Source organism: Giraffa tippelskirchi, chromosome 7, assembly GCF_054371585.1.
Source record: "Giraffa tippelskirchi isolate mGirTip1 chromosome 7, T2T-mGirTip1v1.2.pri, whole genome shotgun sequence".
NCBI classification, from domain to species: domain Eukaryota; kingdom Metazoa; phylum Chordata; class Mammalia; order Artiodactyla; family Giraffidae; genus Giraffa; species Giraffa tippelskirchi.
This window is the reverse complement of record NC_137281.1, coordinates 35866266-35884618: the sequence shown is the minus strand read 5'-3', so window position 1 is coordinate 35884618 and position 18353 is coordinate 35866266. Positions and strand designations below refer to the sequence as shown.

Genomic DNA, 18353 nt, shown 5'->3' with positions numbered 1-18353 from the left:
GGGGGTCATCCAACAAAATCCAGAAGCCAGCTTTAGGAGGTTGCTGATTAAAATCAGCCAATATTGACCGAACACTTTTCCAACTGGCCCTGTGCTTGGTGCTGTGGGGTTGGTTAGTTTGGTTCATTTTTCATTGCATAATTATTTCATTAGTTTATTTCACTGCACATCATACACACGATCTCCAAATCTGGACCCTCACCTTTATTAATCACTGAGAAGAATTTGGAGTATCCCATCAGATCTTTCTTTTTCTTATTTTTTTCACTACTATATAATATGTGGAAATATACAGACTTACTTTGTGTGTAACTTTAAAAAAATTTTACCAAGCAATGGGAATAGATTGTATACATTGAAACTTGATATTTTTTTCACTTAACATGTCTTGGAAATTTCTCCACAAGAACACACAAAGATTGACCTAATTCTTTTTACATGTCATATAATATTTGATAAAGAATCTGCCTGCAATGCGGGAGAACCAGATTCGATCCCTGGGTTGGGAAGATCCCCTGAAGAAAGTAATGGCTACCCACTCCAGTATTCTTGCCTGGAAAATTCCATGGCAGGCTACAGGCCATGGGGTTGCAAAGAGTCGGATACAACTGAGTGATTAAACAACAGCAATAATATTTGATAGGATGGCTGTTACAGTATCCTTTCCCTTATTGGTAGACAGTTAAGTGGTTTCTAATAGTTTCTCATCACAAGCTATATTGAAACAGGAGGGAAGGGGGCAGAGCATAACATTTAAAAGAATGACATAGCCATTGAGGATATTAGGCCCCAGATGGTGGAAGATTCTACTTTCAGTAGACCTGACACTCATTATACACTTTGTTTTTGTTGCTCAGTTGCTGAGTCGTGTCTGACTCTTCAATCCCATGGATTGCACAGTCCTCCTTGTCCTCCACTATCTCCTGGACTTTGCTCAGATTCATGTCCATTGAGTCAGTGATGCTATCTAACCATCTCATCCTCAGCTGCCCCTTCTTTTGCCTTCAACCTTTCCCAGCATTATTCACTTGTTATAATGGGATAGCATATGCTAAATGCCATACCCACAGACTCCAGGACAGTTCCGAGGCTAAGCATGTGCATGTGTGTGTCCAACTCTTTGTGACCCCGTGGACTATAGCCCGCCAGGCTCTTCTGTCCATGGGATTTCCCAGGTAGGAATATACTGGAGTGGGTTGCCATTTCCTCCTCCAGGGGGTCTTCCCAACCCAGGGATAGAACCAAACCTCCTCTCTCGCATTGCAGGCGGATTTTTCACTGCTGGGAAGCCCGAGTTCAGTTCAGTTGCCTGGTCGTGTCCGACTCTTTGCGACCCCATGGACTGCAGCATGCCAGGCCTCCTTGTTCATCACCAACTCCTGGAGTTTACTCAAACTCATGTCTATTGAGTTGGTGATGCCATTCAACCATCTCATCCTCTGTCGTTCCCTTCTCCCATCTTCAATCTTCCCCAGCATCAGGGTCTTTTCAAATGAGTCAGCTCTTCGAATCAGGTAGCCAAAGTTTTGGAGTTTCAGCTTCAACATCAGTCCTTCCAATGAATATTCAGGACTGATTTCCTTTAGGATGGACTGGTTGGATCTCCTTGCAGCCCAAGGGACTCAAGAGTCTTCTCCAACCCCACAATTCAAAAGCACCAATTCTTCGGCGCTCAGCTTTCTTTATAGTCCAACTCTCACATCCGTATATGACTACTGGAAAAACCATAGCTTTAACTAGATGGACCTTTGTTGGCAAAGTAGTGTTTCTGCTTTTTAATATGCTGTCTAGGTTGGTCATAACTTTTCTTCCAAGGAGTAAGCATCTTTTAATTTCATGGCTGCAATCACCATCTGCAGTGATTTTGGAGCCCAAAAAAATAAAATCTGACGCTGTTTCCACTGTGTCCCCATCTATTTGCCATGAAGCGATGGGACCAGATGCCATGATCTTAGTTTTCTGAATGTTGAGCTTTAAGCCAACTTTTTCACTCTCCTCTTTCACTTTCATCCAGAGGCTCTTTAGTTCTTCTTCACTTTCTGCCATAAGGGTGGTATAATTTGCATATTTGAGGTTATTGATATTTCTTCTGGCAATCTTGATTCCAGCTTGTGCTTCCTCCAGCCCGGCATTTCTCATGATGTACTCTGCATATAAGTTAAATGAGCAGGATGACAATATACAGCCTGACGTACTCCTTTCCCTATTTGGGACCAGTCTGCTGTCCCATGTCCGGTTCTAACTGTTGCTTCTTGACCTGGATACCGATTTCTCAGGAGGCAGGTAAGGTGGTCTGGTATGCCCGTCTCTTGAAGAATTTTCACAGTTTATTGTGATCCACATAGTCAAAGGCTTTGGCATAGTCAATAAAGCAGAAATAGATGCTTTTTTTGAATTCTCTTGCTTTTTCGATGATCAAGCAGACGTTAGCAATTTGATCTCTTGAACAAGCTTGCACATCTGGAAGTTCACGGTTCTCTTATTATTGAAGCCTGGCGTGGAGAATTTTGAGCATTACTTTACTAGCATGTGAGATGAATGCAACTGTGAGGTAGTTTGAGCATTCTTTGGCATTGCCTTTCTTAGGGATTGGAATGAAAACCAACATTTTCCAGTCCTGTGGCCACTGCTGAGTTTTCCAAGTTTGCTGGCATATTGAGTGCAGCACTTTCACAGCATCATCTTTTAGGATTTGAAATAGCTCAACTGGAATTCTATTACCTCCACTAGCTTTGTTAGTAGTGATGCTTCCTTAGGCCCACTTGACTTTGCATTCCAGGATGTCTGGCTCCAGGTGAGTGATCACACCATCGTGATTATCTGGGTCATGAAGATATTTTTTGTACAGTTCTTCTGTATATTCTTGCCACCTCGTCTTAATATCTTCTGCTTCTGTTAGGTCCATACCATTTCTGTCCTTTATTGAGCCCATCTTTGCATGAAATATTCCCTTTGTATCTCTGATTTTCTTGAAGAGATCTCTAGTCTTTCCCATTCTATTGTTTTCCTCTATTTCTTTGCACTGATCACTGAGAAAGGCTTTCTTATCTGTCCTTGCTATTCTTTGGAACTCTGCATTCAAATTGGTATATCTTTCCTTTTCTCCTTTGATTTTTGCTTCTCTTCTTTTCACAGCTATTTGTAAGGCCCCCTCAGGCAGCTATTTTGCTTTTTTGCATTTCTTTTTCTTGGGGATGATCTTGATCCCTGTCTCCTATACAATGTCACGAACCTCCGTCCATAGTTCATCAGTCATTCTATCAGACCTAGTCCCTTAAAATCTATTTCTCACTTCCACTGTATAATTGTAAGAGATTTGATTTATGTCATACCTGAATGGTCTGGTGGTTTTCCCTACTTTCTTCAATTTAAGTCTGAATTTGGCAATAAGGAGTTCATGATCTGAGCTACAGTCAGCTCCCGGTCTTGTTTTTGCTGACTAGATAGAGCTTCTCCATCTTTGGCTGCAAAGAATATAATCAATCTGATTTTGGTGTTGACCATCTGGTGATGTCCATGTGTAAAGCGTTCTCTTGTGTTATTGGCTAAGCATAAAAGGGCAAAAAGTGGGCAGTGGCTCAAATCTTGGAAATCCTCGCCCCCTTCTCCAAAATAGTTGGAATAATCCTCCCACTTATTGGCCTATGAAATTACCCAGACCATGAAACTAACCACCTCATATTTTGGGGCTGCTATCCCCTTTCAAGACACCGCATTCTGTTTATGAAATGTGTATGTCTCTAAATAAATCCTCTTCTTACCTATCACTGCTCCTTGCTGAACTCCTTCTGTGCTGCGACATGAAGAATCTGAGCTTCATTAAGTCCTGAAACCAGGTTTATGATCCCAATTAAAAGGTAGCAGTTCTGAGTCCTGGCCAGTGTGTTCAAGTTCCAATCTGAGGAGTTTTCTTTCTTTTAAACAATTTTTCATTTATTTTAGGCTGCACTGGGTCTTTGTTGCTGTGTGTGGACTTTCTCTAGTTGCAGAGAGCAGAGGCTACCCTCTAGTTGCGGCATGTGGGCTTCTCATCTCAGTGGCCTTTCTTGTTGCAGAATACAGGCTCTACACATTCAGGCTTTAGCAGTTGTGGTGCATGGGCTTAGTTGGCCTTCAACATGTGGCATCTTCCTAGGCCAGGGATCGAACCCTTGTCCCCTGCACTGGCAGGTGAATTCTTAACCGCTGGGCCACCAGGGAAGTCCCTGATCTGGCTGGGTTTGAATCCCATCTGAGTTATGTAGTTTCAATATTATATAAGCCTCTTACTTACATCTTTGCACACACATGAATCCAGTCTTCAAAACAGCCACTGGATTGAGGGTATTTGCGGTTTTTTAAAGTAGATACTGCCAAATTGCTCTAAAAGTCCCTATTAGTTAACGCCCACATTAAAAGTAGGTGAACTTAACTATTTGCCTGTCCCATGCCTGAAAAGGGGCTTCCCTGAAGGCTCAATGGTAAAGAATCTGCCTGCCAATGCAGGAGATGCAAGAAACGCAGGTTCGATCCCTAAGTTGGGAAGATCCCCTGGAGAAGGAAATGGCAACTCACTCCAGTATTCTTGCTTGGGAAATCCCATGGACAGAGGAGCCCAGAATCCATGGGGTTGCAAAGAGTCAGATGCGACTGAGCAGGCAAGTGGCTGAAAAGTGAAAGTCGCTCAGTCGTGTCCAACTTTTTGCAGCCCCACCCCATGGACTTCTTCCATGGAATTCTCCAGGCCAGAATACTGGAGTGGGTAGCCATTCCATTCTCCAGGGGATCTTCTCAACCCAGAAGTCGAACCCAGGTCTCTCTCATTGAAGGCAGATTCTTTACCACCTGAGTCCTATGGCTATTGTTGTTTAATTGCTAAGTCATGTCTAACTCTTTTGGGACCCCATGGACTGCAGCCCACCAGGCTCCTCAGTCCATGGAATTTCCCAAGCAAGAATACTGGAGCGAGTTGCCTTTCCTTCTCCAGGAGATTTTCCCGACCCAGGGATTGAACCTGTGTCTCCTGCATTGCAGGTGGATTCTTTACTGCTGTTCTATCTGGGAAGCCCACATGGCTATGTATAGTGAGCTTATTTTTTTTTTAAAGAAGAAGTCTCTTTGTTTCCATGTATATTTCCTAATATTTAGCTAGTGATGGCAAGTATTGGCCATTCATGTTTCCTTTTCTGTGAATTTAAGGTTTAAGTCATTTGCCTTCTTTGTAGTAAAGAATTGAAAATTAGCCGAAAGAGTGGTCTGGCCATTTTTCCTCAGTTTCTGAGAAGTAATCTCCCTTGAAATGTAATGCCTCTGTAGGGTAGGGTCTGGTCACACCAGATAGTCTAACAGTGTGGTTTGGGGTGGAGGAACAGGCTATCAGTTCAAGCAGCTCCACCTGGAGGAGTTGGAAACTGAGCTCGGTGACGTGAGCTGTCAACCCGTGGCCAGGTGATGAAATCCCAATAAAGGCTGTGGCTCCCCAGGTGGTAGGTGAGTTTACCTGGTTGGCAGTACTCCGTACGCACTATCACACATCAGTGCTGGGTAAGGAATGCCTGGAGTGCATGACTCCCTGGGGAGAGGACAATGGATGTTCCACTTTTGAAAGTCAAAAGTCACCCTTTTAAAATGTACACGCTTCAGTGATTTTAGTGTATTCACTGTCATGAACTATCATCACCACTAATTCCAGAATATCTCCATCACCCCACCTCCGATTGTAACCTGTGTACTTTATCTGTAACAAACTGTAGCTGTGAGTATAAGAGCTTGCAGTACATTCTGTGAGGTGTTGTAGCTAACGAACTATTGAATCACCTGAGGGTGGTTTGGAGCATCCCCTGAACCTTGTAGAAGTGACAACAGTCTTGGGGAGTTCCGTGCTCCCTCCAACACTGCAGCCCGGTTTGTGGAATTTTTTTTTTAATTTTAGGAGCTCCTTTTGTATTTTGGATCCCCCCTCTCCACTGTCACTTTTGTATGTTCCTATTAAGGCCCTGGAGAAGGCAATGGCACCTCACTCCAGTACTTTTGCCTGGGAAACCCCATGGATGGAGGAACCTGGGAAGCTGCAGCCCATGGGGTTGAGAAGAGTCAGACACAACTGAGCAACTTCATTTTCACTTTTCACTTTCATGCACTAGAGAAGGAAATGGCAACCCACTCCAGTGTTCTTGCCTGGAGAATCCCAGGGACAGAGGAGCCTGGTGAGCTGCCGTCTATGGGGTCACACAGAGTCGGACACAACTGACGCGACTTAGCAGCAGCAGCAGCTACTTATATGAGCTATCTAGAATAGTCAAATTAATAAAGACAGAAAATAGAATGAAGGTTGGGAGAGGAGGGAATGGAAAGTTATTGTTTGATGTGTATAGAGTCTCAGTTTTGCAAGATGAAAAAAAGCACTGAAGATGAATGGTGGTGAAGTTTGTCTAGTGTAAGTATACACTAGACATACACACACACACATACACACATACATGTACATATCTGTCACAATCAGCAATGCTAAAGTGAATTTTCTCATAGAAGCAGAACTGGCTTCTACCAAGGGTGGAATCAATTTCATTTTATAGATAAGATTTGTTTGCAAATTTATGAAATAAATTTTAAACAATTAAAACAGTATGATGAATGGATAAAGAAGTTGTGGTACATATGTACAAAGGAATATTACTCAGCTATAAAAAGAACACATTTGAGTCAGTTCTAATGAGGTAGATGAAATGAGAGCCTGTTATACAGAGTGAAGTCAGAAAGAAAAAAAAACCCACATATATAAGGAATCTAGAAAGGTGGCATTGATGAACCTATTTGCAGGACAGCAATGGAGACACAGACATAGAGAACAGACTTGTGGACCCAGTGGAAGGAGAAGGTGGAACGAATTGAGCGAGTAGCATGGAAACATGTACATTATCATATGTAAAATTGATAGCCAGTGGTAAGTCACAAACCCAGTGCTCTATGACAACTTAGAGGGGTGGTATGGGAGGGGGAGCTGGGAGAGAGGTTCAAGAGAAAGGGGGCATATGTATACCTATGGCTGATTCATGTTGATGTATGGCAGAAACCAACACAATATTATAAAGCAATGATCCTCCAATTAAAATAAATCAATTTTAAAAATTAAAAAACAAGCCACACTCACTCTCTGCAATGGCCCTAAGTGTCTGTGAAGTGTGCGTCTCTCTGTATCTGAATAAATCTACTTCTTACCTAAAAAAAAAAAAAAAAAATTAAAAAACAAGAAGTCACAAGAGGAGCACACACAAAAAACCTGAATGCATAATGTGACTCCCCCCCAAAATATACCTTATTTAACCCAATATATTAAAAATATTATTATTTAAACATGTAGCCAAAGGACTTCTTTGGTGGTCCAATGGCTATGCTCCCTTGGGGCCCAGGTTCTAATCTGTGGTCAGGGATCCTACAAGTTGTAAAACTCAGCCAAAAAAAAAAAACAAACCCCTCAAAAGCCATGTAATCAATATAAACATTTTTATTGAGATATTTTGCATTCCTTTTTTTGCACTAAGATGACAACACATCCCAAGTGCTCTGTAGCTACATGTGATTAGTGGCTTCTATAATAGAACAGCTCTAGACAATACCTAATATTCCTTTGAAAGAACATCCAGGAATCTTTTTGTCTTTTTCAAATTCTTCTCCAATTTTCCTAACAGTTAAAACTTTTTTTCTTTTAATTAATTAATTTTTAGGATTTGACTGTGCTGGGTCTTCGTTGCCGGGTGGGCTTTCTCTAGTTGCAGAGAGTGGGGCCTGCTCTCTAGATTCGGTGGGTGGACTTCTCATTTCAATGGCTTCTCTTGTAGGAGAGCATGGGCTCTAGATGCTCAGGCAAGAGGGCTCCATGGTTGCAATTCCCAGGCTCTAGAGCACAGGCTCAATAATTGTGGTGCCTGGGCTTTGCTGCTCCAAGGTCTGTGGGATCTTCTGGATCAGGGATTGAATGAGTGTCTCCTGCATTGGCAGGAGGATTCTTTTCCACTGAGCCACCAGGAAAGTTCTCCTGACAGTTTTTTAATTAAAAAAGAATTACTCAAGTAATCCATGTTCAAAATATAAATATCACATTCAGGTAACCAATGAGGCAAAAAATCACAATAAATGCCACCAACCAGGGATAATCACAGGTCTGGATGTTTCTATGGCCTCTGAGACTTTAATAGAAACATTTTATTATGCACATATACTTTAAATAAATAATCTTTGTAATGAAACTGAGTACCCCTGAAATCAAGTTACTCTGCCAAGTTTATGAGTGATTGCTCTATTCAACACCTGTGACCATCAAGATTGAGGCGTATCAAAGAAAAGGAGGAATTGAAACTGTGCAGAACCCTGTGGGCCCCTCTCCAAATGCAAGGGCCTTTCTTTGCCCCCCGCATTTCTCTCTTTTTTCCCACCCGTTTCTTGTTTGTAGGAAAAAGGTTTCAGCCTCCGAGACCTTCTCTGATTCAAACAGTAATTAGAGTGAGGGAATGCAGAAAGAAACCATAGCACAGCCTTGGGATGTGCTCTTGGTTCCTCCTGGTGGGGATGTAACAACCTGACACACATCTCTGAGTTCTAAGGGAACTAAGTGCCCAGCGCAGGTGGAGGATGGTAATTTCAGGCTGAGCGGCTGGAAACCAGAATGCTGATGACTGAGGTTCTCAGACCACCACCCTGTCACCACCAACCAATTAGAGGAAGGTTACACACCCTGCAGCCCTCCCCACCCTTAAAGTGCCTGTATAAACTTCTTCCCTGGAGCCCTTTGGGGAGTTCAGACCTTCTGAGCACGACCCACCTCTTCCCCTTGCATGGCCCTTGCCATAAATCTTTCCCTGCTCCAAACTGACCTTCAGGTGTGTTTGGCCTCGCTGTGCTTTGGGCCCCTACACTTGCTTTAGGTGACAAGAGGTTAGACAGGAGGGTCAGAGGCACAGAAGGCATCTCGAAGACAGAAGCAGAAGGTGAAGTCATGTGAGGGTATAAGCCAAAGAATGTGGGTGGAAAAGGAAAGGAAATGGATATTTCCTACAGCAGAGGTCTCCAACCTCTGGGACCTAATACCTGACAATTTGAGGTGGAGCTGATGTAATAATGATAGAAATTAAGTGCACAGTAAATGTAATATGCTTGAATCATCCCGAAACCACCCCCTACCTCTGGTCCGTAGAAAAATTTTCTTCCATGAAACCGGTCCCTGGTGCCAAAAAGGTTGGGGACCGCTGCTCTAGAGCCACCAGAAGGGACACAGTTTTGACCTCTAGAACCATAAGATAATAAATGATGTGGTTTTAAGCCACTAAATTAGTGGTAGTTTGTTACAGCAGCAATAAGAAACTAATATGGGAACTGCCAAATCCCCTCACCAGCTTTCCTGCCAGTGACTCTCCAGCCTTGTCTTGAATGCCTCCTGTGATGGGGATGTCACTGTCTACACAGGCAGCTTCTTTTCTTTTCAGCAAGCTCTTTCTTCTGTGGAAAACTTTCTCTGTGGTAACTACCCACCCATTGCATGTCCATATCAAGCCTCAGTTCTTGGAGCAAGGATCAACAGGCACAACTCCAACCCCTTAAACACAGCAGGCTTTTGTAAACAGATAAATGGTCTCTTCTCTAAGTTTAACAGTCTCTAGCTTTCGGAGAAGGCAATGGCAACCCACTCCAGTCCTCTTGCCTGGAAAATCCCGTGGACGGAGGAACCTGGTAGGCTGCAGTCCATGGGATCACTAGGAGTCGGACACGACTGAGCGACTTCACTTTCACTTTTCACTTTCATGCCTTGGAGAAGGAAATGGCAACCCACTCCAGTACTCTTGCCTGGAGAATCCCAGGGACGGGGGAGCCTGGTGGGCGGCCGTCTCTGGGGTCGCACAGAGTCGGACACGACTGAAGCGACTTAGCAGCAGCAGCAGCAGCAGCAGCAGCAGCAGCTTTTCCTTCGTTCAGTTTATTAACAAGGTACAAAAGCCAACTTTCTCTTTCTTGATGAGGCGTCACCTAAACACGTGCGGAATGGAATCCCATTGCCCATGGCTTCAATCCATGGAGGAGTCCATGCAAAGTCCATAATACCCTCTTCCAAAAAGAATCCCCTAGACCTCCTCTCACTTCCGCCCAGGGGCCCAACAATAGTCTAGACCTTTTCAGGTAATTTTAGTCATTAAAAATAACGTCAAAACTTAGTCACAGCGTTGGCAAGTGACTAGAATTCAATAATATAGTTTCATTTCCATTGTTATTTATTTTTATGGTTATTTCCTGTTGATGGCAAGAGAAACTAATTTTCCGTTTCTGTGTAGGCTACAAAGTTTCCTTTAAATCATGCAAGTAGTAAAAAGACTGAACTAATTTAAGGGTAACGATAAATCTTGGCAGTACGGTGGTTATTGATTGTGGATGACGTGGGGCTGTGTGGCTGGATCTCGAGCTGTGAGAGACCTCAGAATTATTTGAATAATTCCCAAGCCGCGTCGCACCAATAGTGACTTAAATAGAATCCCACGAAAACCATATCCCGGGAAGTCAGGATGGCCGAGCGGTCTAAGGCGCTGCGTTCAGGTCGCAGTCTCCCCTGGAGGCGTGGGTTCGAATCCCACTTCTGACAGTACCCAAGCTTTTGCGTTTTGCTCACTTCAAATGTCTGAAGAATGGCTTTGCGGTTTCAGAGAAGGACTTTTACATTTCGAAGTAAGTCATCATGAAATAAGATGTCATAAGTAGAAAATACTTGTTTTGTAAAAAGCTTAATATCCACAGGGCATAGTATCTATGTTTCATACGTCGCCGTTCGTAAAAAACGAAAAAGATCAAGCTTTGTCAGAAGTGGGATTCGAACCCACGCCTCCAGGGGAGACTGCGACCTGAACGCAGCGCCTTAGACCGCTCGGCCATCCTGACTGCCGTTGAAAACGTTTTGCAAGCGATCCCCTTCGAAATACTTCCAGTATGCGCATGCGTGGCGAACGGCAGGCGCTGCGGTTTTGTTCTCCGCCCAGCGTTAGGAGGAGCTAGATACAAACTTTTGCTCCAACTGGAGGAGCGAAATGCGACGCAAAGGTACAGAAACCCGCCTGGGCAGCAGCAGAGGGCGCGCGCGGTGTGCTGGAGAGTCTGAAAGGCGAAGAAACAGAGGACTCCCACCTGCGTGCATTCGTGCCGCCGACAGGCTTTCATTCTGCACTCGTATTTACTATTCACATCAGCTTTGATTTGCATGTCTGTATACATTTACATTTCTGCATACATGCCCTCATGCCTTTACCGCACAAAGCAGACAAATCCGCACATTCGCTTTGGCTTATAGGTCTCTGAATCAGGTGAAGCCAGGGGTATCGCAAAGCCTCCGGGCAAGCGTACCGCGCCTTCTCCTTCCCAACGTTCGTCAAAACGCCAACTTCACCTCTGTGTGTGTGTTTCACTTATTCACTCAGACTCCAGGTTACACCGAGTCCTGCGGCGCGCAAAGCCATCAGATCCATCTTTTTCCCGACCGTGTTCCTAGTGCCCCAACCTTGCCTGACGCACAGTAGGCGGGCAGGGCATGTTCGTGGATTAATCCCGCCCGCGCCGCCCCCTTCCCGCAGTCCGTTTCTTCTCTAGGCCCCCGCAGCACCTTCTACCCCCTCCTTCCCTAACCCAACCAGACTCACGCACTCGCTCTGTCCAGGTCGCGAGAGTGCCTTTCTCCACGGGATTTCCTGGAGGCCTGTATACTAAACAGAATTTCTGCCCTCAAGACACATTCAAACCTGGGGTAAAGGGAGACAGCTAAGAAATAGCTGAAAGGCAAAATGGCAAGAAAAAAAAAAAAAGTTAAGATGCTGCTAAGTGCAAGAAAGAGGATGTCAGGAAACTTGCAAGAGACCTTGAAATAGGCCAAGATAAATAACTGGGTGTCCTGTCTGGGGCACTAGTCCTATTTGATTCTAGGGCCTGCACGTTTCATTACTACAACATACAAATGAGTCTTTGTCATGGAAATGCAAGTGGATTTTGTTGGAGTGGAATGCAATTAACTATTGCCCTGTGGATACTGGCCATTTTTACAACCGTATTATAAATCCATTCTATCATTTCTGATTGTCAGTGTATATGTGTGTCTTTTGAATCAGTTGTAACATCTTGCTGTGTTTTTTTGTTTTTTTTGTTTTTTACAAATTGCTGAGTTAAATGAAGTCTTTGACTTGTAATCTTTTTTTTATATTTACGTGAGCATCATAATTTTACCTTCAAAAAAGCCTCTTTTACCAATGATCAAGAATGACTAGAGGCTCTCATAGGAAGGGTGGTCAGGGAGGGCCCCTCTCAGAAGACAGTGAGTTCTGAAGGAAGAGACAAGCACAGTCGAAGCCAGGAATGACAGTGTTCCCTGGGGCTGCAGGGGGTGGGAGGGGGGGCATAGCCTGTGCAAAGGTCCTGGGGCAGAGAGGGGTTGTGGTCTATTGGAGAGGCAGCAAGGCCAATGGGACAAGGTTAAGCGTGGGAGGAGGCTGAAGTCCATATCACACAGGGCTGGGGTGCCAGGAAGAGGAGTTTGGGTTTTTTTCTGTGTGTGTTGGAGTCACTGAAGTGTTTAAAGCAAGGGAGTGACAAGATTCAGTTGGCCTTTCAAAATGATCCTTTTGGCTGATCTACAGAAAAGGGATGTGAGAGGCAAGAGAAGAATCAAAAGCCCAGGGAGATGGTCATGGAAAGGAGGATGAGAGATGATGGTGACTGAGCCAGGGAAGTAGAGATTGCAAAGGGTGGTCAAGTTCAAGATTCAAGGTGTGTTTTGGAGCTATAACTAATTAGCCCTGCTGGCTGGCTGGCTGATGTGTGTGTGTGTGTGTGTGTGTGTGTGTGTGTGTGTGTGTGTGTGTGTGTTTGTGTGTGAGTGTTTTGCGTATGTGTGCCTATACACGAGAAGGTGGAGAGAGGGGGATGTAGGGATGCAACAGAAAGTCACCAAGACCAGAGGGGTTATCAGACACTCACAACTTCCCTCTGAGGCCAGTGCTCGGGCTGGAGCCATTAGCTCTGTCCTCCTGCCCCATTTTGCACACAAGAGAGCTCAGGCTCACACAGGCAGAGTCATTCACCAAGGTCCTCTTTGGGGCAGAAGCCTTGTGCTCATGACCTCTGGAACCCTCCCCTCATGCCTTCTACCATCAACCTTTCTAAACGTGTATCATTTTGGAGATAAGAAAACAATGGCAAACCCAGAGCTACAGCCCAAGTCAGTCCCACTCTTCCTGCTCCCCTCCCAGCCTGGCTGGGAGAAAGTGCTGATTTGATGAGGGTCAGTGCTGCGGCCCCACTCAGACCTACCTCCTGGGTTTGGGTGGATGCTCAGCTGTCCTCCCCTGACACCTTTCAGGTGCTAGATTTGTGACATGGAAGAAGCCATTTTAGAACCCCGTTCCAGTCCCAGATCTCCAAAAATGGAAAAGGGTCACTATTCCTGTTTATCCCATTGTCCCCTTATCAGCAGCCCAGACATCAATGATCAGTCCTTGAGGGAGCAGCCTCACTCATTTTCTACTCTTGGAAGTTGTCCAGCTGGGGAGAGGAAAGTCCCCTGAGCTCACCCTGGAAAGTCTACTAGCAGCTGGGGAAGTCCCAGATGACTATGCTCACCTACTAGGGACAGATGGAGTCAGTCCCCGAGTGGGAACCTGGTGCTCAGCCAACCAAGGGGCCTGAAAATTCTCGGGATTTTAGCATCCCTGGCATCTTGGCATATATACTCACCTCTGCCTGGGAAAAGAATGGCAGGAAACTGAATTTTAGTGAATGTCTCCTTTACATCCATTATTTTGCTGAACATTCATAGCATTACCACAATACAGAGTAGCATTACCTCCATTTACAGATGAGGTAAAATAGGCTCAGAGAGGCAAAGTAATTTACCCAGAGTCACACAGATAAACGGAGCTTAATTTTCCCGGCTTAATACTCCTCCTTGAGAACTATTCTGAGCCTAGAACTATGATTTGTTGTTATTCAGTTGCTCAGTCTTGCCTGACTGTTTGCAACCCCATAGACTGCAGCACGCTAGGCTTCCCTGTCCATCACCAACTCCCGGAGCTTGCACAAACTCATGTCCATTGAGTCAGTGATGCCATCCAACCATCTTGTCCTCTGTTGTATCATTCTCCTCCTGCCTTCAATCTTTCCCAGCATCAGGGTCTTTTCTAATAAGTAGGCTCTTCGCATCAGGTGGCCAAAGTATTGGAGCTTCAGCATCAGTCCTTCCAATGAATATTCAGGACTGATTTCCTTTAAGATTGACTGATTTGATCTCTTTGCAGTCCAAGGGACTCTCAAGAGTCTTCTCCAACACCACAGTTTGAAAACATCAGTTCTTCAGCACTCAGCTTTCTTTACAGTCCAACTCTCACATCCATACCTGACTACTGGAAAAACCATAGCTTCGACTAGATGGACCTTTGTTGGCAAAGTAATGCCTGCTTTTTAATATGCTGTCTAGATTGGTCATAGCTTTTCTTCCAAGGAGCAAGTGTCTTTTAATTTCATGGCTGCAGTTACCATCTGCAGTGATTTTGGAGCCCAAGAAAATAAAGTCTCTCACTGTTTCCATTGTTACCCATGTATTTGCCATGAAGTGATGGGCCTGGATGCCATGATCTTTGTTTTTTGAATGTTGAGTTTTAAGCCAGCTTTTTCATTCTCCTCTTTCACTTTCATCAAGAGGCTCTTAGTTCCTCTTCGCTTTCTGCCATAAGGGTGGTGTCATCTGCATATCTGAGGTTATTGATGTTTCTTCTGGCAATCTTGATTCCACCTGTGTTTCATTCAGCCAGCATTTTGCATGATGAACTCTGCATAAAAGTTAAATAAACAGGGTGACAATATACAGCCTTGATGTACTCCTTTTCCTATTTGGAACCAGTCCGTTGTTCCATGTCTGGTTCTAACTGTTGCTTCTTGACCTGCATACAGGTTTCTCAGGAGGCAGGTCAGGTGGCCTGGTAGTCCCATCTCTTTAAGAATTTTCCACAGTTTGTTGTGATCCACACAGTCAAAGGCTTTGGTGTAGTCAATAAAGCAGAAGTAGATGTTTCTCTGGTATTCTCTTGCTTTTTCTATGATCCAACGGTTGTTGGCAATTTGATCTCTGGTTCCTCTGTCTTCTCTAAATCCAGCTTGAACATCTGGAAGTTCATGGTTCATGTACTATTGAAGCCTATCTTAGAGAATTTTGAGCTTTACTTTGCTAGTGTGTGAGATGAGTGCATTTGTGCGGTAGTTTTAACATTCTTTGGCATTGCCTTTCTTTGGGATTGGAATGAAAACTGACCTTTTCCAGTCCTGTGGCCACTGCTGAGTTTTCCAAATTTGCTGACATATTGAGTGCAGCACTTTCACAGCATCATCTTTTAGGATTTGAAATAGTTCAGCTGTAATTCTATTACCTCCACTAGCTTTGTTCATAGTGATGCTTCCTAAGGCCCACTTGACTTTGGACTCCAGGATGTCTGGCTCTAGGTGAGTGATCACACCACTGTGGTTATCTGGGTCATGAAGATAATTTTTGTACAGTTATTCTGTGTATTCTTGCCACCTCTTCTTAATATCTTCTGCTTCTGTTAGGTCCATGATGTTTCTGTCCTTTATTGAGCCCATCTTTGCATTAAATGTTCCCTTGGTATCTCTAATTTTCTACTTAATATCGCTAGTCTTTCCCTTTCTGTAGCTGTTTTCCTGTTTCTTTGCATTGATCACTTAGGAAAGCTTAATCTCTCCTTGCTATTTTTTTTGGAACTCTTAATTCAGATGGGTATATCTTTCCTTTTCTCCTTTGCCTTTTGCTTCTCTTCTCAGCTATTTGTAAGCCCTCCTCAGACAACCATTCTGCCTTTTTGCACTTTTTTTTGAGGATGGTTTTGATCACTACCTCCTGTACAATGTCATGAACCTCCATCCATAGTTCTTCAGGCACTCTGTCTATCAGATCTAACCCCTGGACTCTATTTGTCACTTCCACTGTATAATTGTAAGGGATTTGATTTAGGTCATATCTGTGATAAGTGCTTTATTTACATTGTTTCTTTTTAGAAACAAAACTGGAAAGAAAGCCATGGGGTCTTGCCAACTAAGGTGGCAGGCTGAACTTGGAGACATTATTTTTAGTCCTGTTTTCGTTATAGAAGGAGATTTAAAAGAAGGGTAAGCTTTTCCCAGCAAACCAGTCCAAGTGGCAAGGCCAATTTTTTTGCTTCAGGCTCTGGTTTCTTTGGCTAAGATTCAGCGCCAGTAGTGAATCCCTGCCAAGCCTGGTTTGGGCATCTTGGCCCACTTAGCTGGGAGCTCAGGGGTGCAGTAGATGAAGCAAGTGTGGATCTCTGATGGGGTGGGATAGGAACCACTCAGTCTCTCTGGAGCCAGAGCCAAAGACCCCAGGTTCCCCCTTGGTGTGGAGAGTTGGGCAACCTAGTTCCCTGAATTTGAATGAACCATGTGGACAGTGGTGACCAGATGCACCAAAAACCAGGAGCTCACTTCCAAGTTCTGTAGACTGCTTATCATGTCCCCAAAGCCTTCAGTCTCCCTAGAAAGAGAACCCCAGGAATGGGGAGACTCTGTGGCATAGCACTCTAATAAGCAAGGGTTGCAGTGCGCATGTGCTTGCGTAGCCAATTTTAACTCGAAGGAGCATGACTGAATGTGTCAGCATGTGGATTCTGAAACCGCCTGAGTTCAAATCCTGCTTCTGCTAGTTCTATGACCCGGGAAAGTTATTTAGCCTCTCTGTCCCTCAGTTTTCCAATCTGCAAAATAGATTTAGGAATAGTATCTGCCTCAAAGGGTTGCATAGACTGAAGGGTTAATACATGCTGGATATTTAGAGTTCATGGAATAGAATAAACGCTTTCAGTGTTAGCCCAGAAAAATAAACCAATGTACCACTTCTTCTGCCCTACTCCAAAACTGCCAAAGTTTTAGTGTTTAATAGCACAACTGACCAAGGTCCAAGATATGAAGTTACCATGTTCAGGAAACATAGAAGGTAGGGAGGGAAATCACTCTATAAACTAACTCTGTAGTATGTGGTAAGAGGAGGGCACACTTGATAATATAAAACCTGTCTACGCATAGTAGTTAGTTGCAAAAAGCCACCCATCTTATGTCTTCTCTTGGCTTGTGAAAAGGCTGCTGCAGGGTCCGGTTCGGATGAGCAAACTTCAGCTCTTCTGTGGGGCAGGGATCTTGTTTTCACCATCCAGCTCTTCCACCCCAGCCTGTGTCAGTGTCTGACACAAGTCTGCAGTGTTTTTGTCCAGGTCACCAATGCGACTTCTGGAACTCACTTGCTTTTTCGATGATCCAACGGATGTTGACAATTTGATCTCTGGCTCCTCTGCCTTTTCTAAATCCAGCTTGAACATCTGGAAGTTCACGGATCACGTACTGTTGAGGCCTGACTTGGAGAATTTTGAGCATTACTTTGCTAGCGTGTGAGATGAGTGCAATAGTGCGATAGTTTGAGCATTCTTTTGCATTGCCTTTCTTCAGGACTGGAATGAAAACTGACCTTTTCCAGTTCTGTGGCCACTGCTGGTTTGATCTCTGGTTTTCTGGTTCCTGAGAGAGAGAACCAGAGATCAAATTGCCAACATCTGTTGGATCATCGAAAAAGCAAGAGAGTTCCAGAAAAACATCTACTTCTGCTTTATTGACTATGCCAAAGCCTTTGACTGTGTGGACCACAACAAACTCTGGAAAATTCTTAAAGAGATGAGAATAGCAGACCACCTGACCTGCTTCCCGAGAAATCTATATGCAGGTCAGGAAGCATCAGTTAGAACTGGACATGGAACAACACACTGGTTCCAAATTGGGAAAGGAGTACATCAAGGCTGTATATTGTTACCCTGCTTATTTAACTTCTATGCAGAGTTCATCATGAGAAATGCTGGACTGGATGAAGCACAAGCTGGAATCAAGATTGCCGGGAGAAATATCAAGAACCTCAGATATACAGATGACATCACCCTTATGGCAGAAAGCAAAGAAGAACTAAAGAGTCTCTTGATGAAAGTGAAAGAGAGCGAAAAAGTTGGCTTAAAACTCAACATTCAGAAAACTAAGATCATGGCATCTGGTCCCATCACTTCATGGCAAGTAGATGGGGAAACAGTGAGAGACTTTATTTTTTGGGACTCCAAAATCACTGCAGATGGTGACTTCAGCCATGAAATTAAAAGACACTTGCTCCTTGAAAGAAAAGTTATGACCAACCTAGACAGCCTATTAGAAAGCAGAGACATTACTTTGCTAACAATGGTCCGTCTAGTCAAAGCTATGGTTTTTCCAGTAGTCATATATGGATGTGAGACTTGGACTATAAA

At 44.1% G+C, this 18353-nt stretch overlaps 1 protein-coding gene and 2 non-coding genes across 3 annotated transcripts in view; 1 reads left to right on the top strand and 2 right to left on the bottom strand.

Moving 5' to 3' along the window:
- PLLP (plasmolipin) overlaps positions 1 to 11650 on the bottom strand; it is a 46682-nt gene extending 35032 nt beyond the window's left edge. Inside the window, exon 1 of the mRNA XM_081514244.1 lies at positions 11140 to 11650. Coding sequence (XP_081370370.1) covers positions 11140 to 11226 — 87 coding nt within the window. The 5' untranslated portion in view covers positions 11227 to 11650. The remainder of the gene's footprint in view (positions 1 to 11139) is intronic.
- Positions 10521 to 10603, top strand: TRNAL-CAG (transfer RNA leucine (anticodon CAG)). The gene has a single exon. It is a non-coding gene; the product is annotated as a tRNA-Leu (tRNA).
- TRNAL-CAG (transfer RNA leucine (anticodon CAG)) lies at positions 10814 to 10896 on the bottom strand. Its single transcript has one exon. It is a non-coding gene; the product is annotated as a tRNA-Leu (tRNA).
- Positions 11651 to 18353: the final 6703 nt, after the last annotated feature.